This window comes from Apis dorsata, unplaced genomic scaffold (genome assembly GCF_000469605.1).
Source record: "Apis dorsata unplaced genomic scaffold, Apis dorsata 1.3 scaffold_650, whole genome shotgun sequence".
Taxonomy (NCBI): domain Eukaryota; kingdom Metazoa; phylum Arthropoda; class Insecta; order Hymenoptera; family Apidae; genus Apis; species Apis dorsata.
In genome coordinates this window covers 20,422-28,339 of record NW_006263841.1, presented here as the reverse complement: position 1 = coordinate 28,339, position 7,918 = coordinate 20,422, and the positions used below count along the sequence as shown (strand labels likewise).

The 7,918-nt window shown below is 27.0% G+C and overlaps 2 protein-coding genes across 6 annotated transcripts in view; one reads left to right on the top strand and one right to left on the bottom strand.

The window, feature by feature from the left end:
• LOC102678553 (beta-glucuronidase) overlaps positions 1-2,675 on the top strand; it is an 8,126-nt gene extending 5,451 nt beyond the window's left edge. For 4 of the 5 annotated variants that reach the window (XM_006621913.2, XM_006621912.2, XM_031513468.1 and 1 more), the window contains 6 exons: positions 165-444; positions 724-998; positions 1,154-1,415; positions 1,608-1,796; positions 2,007-2,145; positions 2,225-2,409. In XM_006621913.2, coding sequence (XP_006621976.1) covers positions 165-444; positions 724-998; positions 1,154-1,415; positions 1,608-1,796; positions 2,007-2,145; positions 2,225-2,409 — 1,330 coding nt within the window. Of the gene's footprint in view, positions 1-164; positions 445-723; positions 999-1,153; positions 1,416-1,607; positions 1,797-2,006; positions 2,146-2,224 lie in introns of all 5 variants that reach the window. The other variant, XM_031513467.1, reaches the window with a different exon arrangement.
• Positions 2,676-2,765: 90 nt separating this feature from the next.
• On the bottom strand, positions 2,766-3,932 carry LOC102678864 (zinc finger HIT domain-containing protein 3). The gene is made up of 2 exons (XM_006621915.2): positions 3,689-3,932; positions 2,766-3,209 (listed from the first exon to the last, which is right to left on the bottom strand). Exons 1-2 carry the CDS (start codon positions 3,757-3,759, stop codon positions 2,867-2,869), a joined length of 414 nt encoding a protein of 137 aa, XP_006621978.1. The 5' UTR covers positions 3,760-3,932; the 3' UTR covers positions 2,766-2,866.
• Between the last annotated feature and the right edge of the window lie 3,986 nt (positions 3,933-7,918).

Genomic DNA, 7,918 nt, shown 5'->3' with positions numbered 1-7,918 from the left:
AAAAAAAAAAAAAAAAAAAAAAAAAAAAAAAAAGGACAAAAGAAGTCGCCTGAAACGGAATAATTTACTTACAATGAAAAGGATACGCGAATGACTTCACCAGCTTTCACGCGACCAGATATTAGATAAGATAAAAATGCTAATGCAACCTTTTTAAATTTCAGGCCCGTTTTGTTATATACGAAACCGCGCGTCTATATTGAAGATATAAGCGTAAGGACGGGACTAATCGGTGATGTCGGTATCGTAAAGTATATAATTGAGCCAGCAGGTTTGTACGAGCATGAAATCCCTATCTGCAGAGTAAGCTTACTCGATGCCAAGGATAATTTAGCCGTGCAAGAGCCTATTTACGGATTTTCCGGCACTCTGAAAGTACCATTTCCTAATCTTTGGTGGCCTAGGGGTATGAGTTCTAATCCTGGATATCTTTACACGTTAAAGGTATGTATCTTTCTATTTTCTCTTCCATTTCCTCCCACTTTTTCACAATTAAAAATCAATTTGAGAAAAAAATATATATAATTGCTTAAATATTTTTTTTTCTTTCAAAAGAATAATCGAAACATTTCTTTTAATCTTAAGACAACTATCCGTGTTGATCTCCTTCAAAAGGAGATATAATATTTTAGATTCTTTTCTTTTCTACACGATGAAAACGTTAAATCTCGATCGATCATTGTGAAAATCATAATGAAGTACATAATAAGTTATAATTCCAAGGTTACATTATCGGTGGTAAATGGCACCAAGATGGACGTCTACAGACTTCCAATTGGTATCAGGACATTGACATGGACAAATACGAGTTTGCTACTTAACGATAAACCTGTGTACATGCGAGGGTTCGGTAAACACGAGGACTCGATATTAAGAGGACGGGGTCTGGATTTAGTCACCGTTGCCAGGGACCACGAGTTGCTTCAATGGATAGGTGCTAATGCTTACAGAACTAGTCATTATCCTTACAGCGACGAAGTACTCGATTTGGCGGATCGGTAATTATTATTAATTTCATCGATCTTGATATATGTTAAAGATTGAAAATGATTAGAATGAATTTTTGAAGTTTTGATTGAAAAAGATTGAAATTACACTTGTTAACTCGATCTTCGAACCGTAACGTATCTCTTGTTTTATTTCTTTTTTAAAGGTTAGGTTTTCTCATTATCGACGAATGTCCTTCGGTGGATACCGAGAATTTTTCACCGATGCTTCTTTCCCGTCACAAAGATTCATTATCGGAGCTTATAAGGAGAGATAAGAATCGGCCTTCGGTAATCATGTGGTCAATCGCTAATGAACCGAGGACTCAACTTCCAGAAGCTGGCGAATACTTTAAACAAGTTGCTCATCATACGAAAGCGCTCGATCCTACCAGGCCAATTACCATTGCCATGGCTCGAACTGTTCAGGTTACTTGCATAAATGAATCATTTATAGGTTATATGAATTATTGCTACCTTTTTTCACATTTCGAAGTAACGATTTATTATTTTGTCAATTATTAATAGTTAAAATCAACGATTGTATCGAAAAGTGATTATTTTCCAATTCCGAGCATCGATCGAAAAAAATTTTCTAATAAAAATTGTATTATTTTGTAGGAAGATAAAGCTGGTGAATATCTTGATGTAATTAGTTTTAATCGTTATAACGCTTGGTACCATAATCCAGGCCGTCTCGATTCAATAACAAATCGAGTTATAGCCGAAGCTGAAGCATGGCATAGAAAATATAACAAACCTGTTCTTATGACCGAGTATGGAGCTGATACTATGCCTGGATTACACGAAGTAAGATATCGTGTAATTATAAGTAAATATGTATAAGTAAATATGCATAAGTAAAATTTAATAAAATGAAGAACAATTGAATTTTATAATTTTATATTATAGTTTAAAATCTACATAATCTATATAGTAAATTTATATCGAAAGTTAAATTATATATCGAAAATGACATGGCTAAATTGAAATTTTTATTTATTTTTAAAATATTTTCAGTTGCCTGAATATATATGGAGCGAAGAATATCAGAAAAATGTATTATCTAGACATTTTGTAGCATTTGATCAATTGAGAAATGAGGGATTTTTTATTGGTGAATTTATTTGGAATTTTGCTGATTTTCGAACAGCTCAAAGTAAGCAACAAAAATTATAAATATCGACAAAATAAAAATAATCGAGTATAATAATTATATTAATAATTTATATTTATAGCATATATCAGAGTAGGTGGTAATAAAAAAGGTGTATTCACAAGAGATAGACAACCAAAAATGGCGGCTTATCATCTTCGAAAAAGATATTATTCTCTTCAAAAAGAATTGGATGGTACAGAAATACCAACGGATCTCGAAGATTATATTTCTCTTCATTATTCTTTTCATTCAAGAAAGCTATAATAAAATATTTTAATATTTTGCTACTTTTGTTTCAACCATTTTTTCAAGAAAAACTTATTGTTATTTGTTTATAGATAAATATTGTAAAAAAATTGTATGCTTGTTTTTTTTTTCTCTTTTAATATGCAATTTTTATTTTTATGGAAATATTGCCATTTTTAATGTCGATACTAAAATGTATATAAATTATCAATGTATTTTTATATTTATATAAATTACCTTAAATTTTTAATAAATGTTTTATAAAAAAAATTTCATCTTTATTTCGCTTGTTTTTATAACAATTTTAAAATTTTATCAATTAAATTAAAAAAATTATATTATAATTTATAAATAAAATGAAAAAAAGATAAATATTTCATTATATATGTGTATATATATTTATATACATACATTTATTGTATAATTTATGTATATATAATAACATTTAATCTAATATAACATAGATCTATATACATCAACGTGATTCATCGTCACTAATTTGAGGTTCAACAACTTTCAAACATGCATCTGCCATTTCTACGAATATTGGTTCAGTCATAGCTAAAGCAATAGCTTTTGTTGGATTCTTGTCAATTAAAATACCACGCATTATATTTCGAACATGTGGATTTTTTAAGCATTCTATTAATTCTTTACTATGACGCAATTGTTTCAATTTTTCAACCGAAACTGTATCCTCTGTTGGAAATTCATATTCATTCTCGCTATCTTTTATATCTTCTGTAACTTTATTTTCCTGAATCTGGAATGGTTGACAATTATTTTCTTTATGCTTCTTACAGCAACCTACGGAACAACTAATACACATAATAATAATTAATACAATAATTAATAAAATTATATTTCATTATTTTTCTATTTTTATAGTATTTTAATAATTTTAATGCTTAATTAAAAGAATTTTTTATAATATTATATTATTATAATTATATATTTATATTATAATATAATTATAACATAAATATACTGCATGAGTAAAATGATTTGAAAAAACATTAAAATGGAATAAATAAAATAAATAATTAAAAAATAAAATAGTATTCATAACAGATTATTGTTTATGTATCATATGAATAAATTGTACTATATTGTGTTTTTAAATTATGTAATATTTAGTTATATATTTATTATTGATAAAAATTATTTAATTTCATATAACGACATTTCAATATATTTATTCATATTGTTAAAACTTATTATATGTCAAAATTTATAACTTAAATCTTAAATGTGATAATTATAAATATAAAGATAACCTCTAAAAATAGATACTTACTACGGTTCTTTACACACAGGACACTTATATAAACATTCTGTTTTTTCACATATGCAACAAACTTTTGCCATAATAATCCAACGTTATGAATAATTATTTCAATAAGTAAAATTAATTTTTTATTGATTTTATATAATTCTTATTCTTATTCTATACTGTTTATATTTGATCACATAACTTTTGGTTATGTTTGATCACATGATTTATCCTTAGGGAAAAGCGTGTGTTATTTTAAATAAAAAATATCATAAAACAGTAAACGACAATTAGATATGTGCATTATAAATATCAATCTTTTTCAATTTTCATCAGCGAAATATTTTTCTTTGCGAATTTTGTTATAAAGATTAGTATAAAATATTTATTATTATCGTATACCTTATTTAATGATAATTTTTCTTATAAATTGCTAAAAAATTGTTTCAATTTAAATTGATATTAATCTGAAATATATATTTTATTAAAATAAGATATAATATTGAATAAAATTAAGATTTAAAAAAAGCACTTATTATTAATTTATTTAAAAGAAATTTAATTGTAATTGTTAAAAGAAAAAAATAGTTTAAAATATATGTATCATAAATTTATAAAAAAAAATACAAATCATATATCAATACAAATCAATCAATATAATATATAATTCAATGTATTTAAAATCGTATTTATTCTAAAACATTATAAAATTTATGACAAATAGAATATTAGAATACAGAATAAATAATTTCTTAATTTTCAAAGAATTAAATTCATTTTTGTAGTTTTGTATATTTACCATCCTTTTGTTGTTTAGTATTTGATGTCAAAATTAAAATTCCTATCATGATTCGTAACTATTTTCACGAAGAAAAATTGAGATAGAATTTGAACGCGATATTAATATTTACAGCATCGTTACAAGTGAACAATTTCTTTAGCATCTAAATAGCTTGATTTTAAACATAATTGTGTTATAACATAAAATATTCTATTATATAAATTATATGCATAAATTTTAATTTTAATCAAATAAATATAAAATATAAGATTAATATTAATAATCTGATAAAATAAAATTTCGTTTCTTTATTTTACAATACTTTTATTTCATTGGAATAATAAGAATAATAAAAATCGTTTATTTAGAAGTTTTATTATTAATTTGTTTTTTCATTTTTACGTATAATTTTATAAAAAGTTTTAAAAAAAATTTTTTTAAAAAATTTCTTAATTTTTTTCTTTTTTCTTGCTTAAATTATTTCGAAAGAATCATATAACGCATAACAAATTTAATCAAACATTCAATTTATATCAACTTTGAATACGTACTTTAAATTTTATCACTGTATTTCATCTCAATCTCTCCACTTTCATATCGTTTCATGTTTCGAATAAAAAGTCCTAGTTACGAGTGTGAAATTTTTGACTCCGCTCCATAGCACAACAAATGCGAATGGACTTTCTTCCTCGCAAACGATCGCATGTCCTGGCATTACTCGTGCCAAGGTCATTGATTCCTCGAACAGTTCCGGCTTAGTTTCTGGGCCAGGTTAACCGACCTAGCAGTGCTACCAACGTCGACCGGAATACCATGACCAACCGTGACACATCTTGATACGAGATACGAATGCTCCGGAATAGTCGGATAACCGGACAGAATCGGATCGATAACGAATCCCGTATACAATTCTATTTTTCGATCCGCACATGTTTGCAAATATTTCCTTATGTCATCATTCTTTCATTGTTTATATTATTGTAAATTTGCGAATCTTTTTCTAGTATTATTAAGATATTTTCTTTCTTATTATATCTAACATTAATACTATTGTGATTATTCGTTTTTTGAGACATTCTTTCATTTTTAGAATTCTTAAATATTTTCTATAACGATCTTTTCGCTATACTTTAAATTTAATTTTAAATAAAGAATATATATATATATACATTGAACTTGTATATAAATTAAAAAATTCATTGCAATTAAAAACTTGATACGATATATACTTTTTACCAATTAATTCTCTTGTACAGATCTATATTCATAATTATATAATATCTTATCAATATATTAATCTAATCATTTTTTATATCTGATTTATTTATGCTTTATTTCAATATATATATATAAGTTGAAATTAAATAACTTTTCACTCATAAGTATTGAGATGCAAAACATTCAAATAGTAACAAGTAATATTTTAAATTAGAATAACAATAATATTTTTTTTTAATATTTACGTAATATTTACGAACCATTATCAAATTTGTTGTTATTGTAAGAAATGGTTTTTTATTTACATTTTAAAATTGCGTTTTACAAAATTTTGATTTCCTATTACAATAAGAATATATATTATAGAAAAGAAGATACACAATAGAAAATATATTGTAAGTTTTTTTTTTTTAATAAACAAATATCGTGATATCGTGATACTTATTAATTTTATGTATTTAACTCTATAATTATATAACATAAATATTTAATAATCTTATTATAAATTATATTTATGATATTTGTAACGATAACTATAATTTTGACTTGTTCGATATCTAAATTTTTCGATAATATTACTATAATATGGATAATGTTCTCATTGGTGACGCTGTTTGACCCTGTCGACTCGACAGATCGAATGACGTCAGATGTTGCACAAAGTTAGATGACGAACCACGACGATGATCGCGTATGATGACGTTAGCGGGCACAACAAGGCAAGACAATGCAAGATAAGACAAGACGAGGCGAAGCAAAGAAGACAAAGTGAGGCGAGGCAAGACAAGGCTGGGCAAAGCAAGGTAAGACAAGGCAACGGCAGCCTCAAGAGGAGGAAGAAATAGCAGGAATCTTGTTTCGTTGGCTTCTGGTTGGCCAGTTCTTTCCAGTACTTCGTAACGTCAACTTCGCAGTCAACGTGCTATTCGTGTCAGAGATGGAGACACTATATCCGTTCGCGACTTCCTCTGTAAATCGTTCAAAGGGAATGACAGTGGCCCACTTGCCGGTTTCAAGTGCACCATGTTCGAAAACAATTTTACGCGGTTATGTTCATTTACTTACCATTGTGTTCGTATCCTCGTTTCACGTGATCAAGTCGACTCGACTATATATTTGTTAACACAGTTGTATATCTAATTGTTAGTTTTAATAATTAGACAAATCAAAATGGAATACAAAATTTCAGCTTCACATCATTAATCGGATCTTATGCTTTCACGTGGCTAAATCTTCTGTGATATATGCTATTCAGATAAGTATATTTAACAAATTTTGCTCACTTCTCGATTATATTCAATTTTTTCGCAAGACGATCTCTTTGTCACGAATTTATACGAACGTATTGTAAAGATAAAGTCTCGTTTCACTCGGAATATTACATATTACCTATAACACGTGTGTTTGAAGTATATGTACAAACGTCCGCACCAATTTACTCGACTTATTATCGTGACGCGCCAGATTTAGCAGAACACTTGTTTCAATAAAGTATACGTCACTCGGTAGGTAATTCTAATTTTTACGCTGACGTTATTTAAAACCGTCTCGTGCACGTTTGTTTCCTCGTATAAATGATGCTGTTTCTATTCATCGGATCGCTCCTTGATCATCATGAGATTTCGATCGTTTTTTTTTTTTTTTTCTTTTAATACACAGGGATTCTCACGTAGGATTGCAACGTAATCGAAATTTGTGTCAGCTGCTTTTGTCGACACGTTCTACTTCAGCTTTTCTACTCCGATCCTTTCCGTATCCGGGCTATGAAAGTCGATTATATATCCGTTTCACGATGAATTTTTGAATTTTTGATATTTTGTAACAAAAAAAGAAAAAGATGTAGAAGTAAAAAAATTAATATTTTCAAGGTTATGTCGAAACGATAACAAACTTTCGTTTGTCAACTTGGGATAAAAAAATGTAAATCTTTGCAACGTTTATTGCAAAACGTCAATGTAGAACAATTGAGATTTATTTGATAATAGTAGTGTGTATCATTAGGAAAATAATTCTTTTAAATGTTAAGTATAAGGCAAAGATTGAAAAAGATATTCGAATCGAAAAATAAGAATAAAGTGATAAAGATTAAATTATTTAAATCGTCTAAATCGAAATATATTTATTCGATAAAATATACATTTACAATCATAAATTAATTGGATTGCCAATACTTTATAACAATGGAATATAATGGATATTAAAAAATATATAATACAACGTGAAAAAGTGACAAGCTTTTCAATGCGAAGAAAATT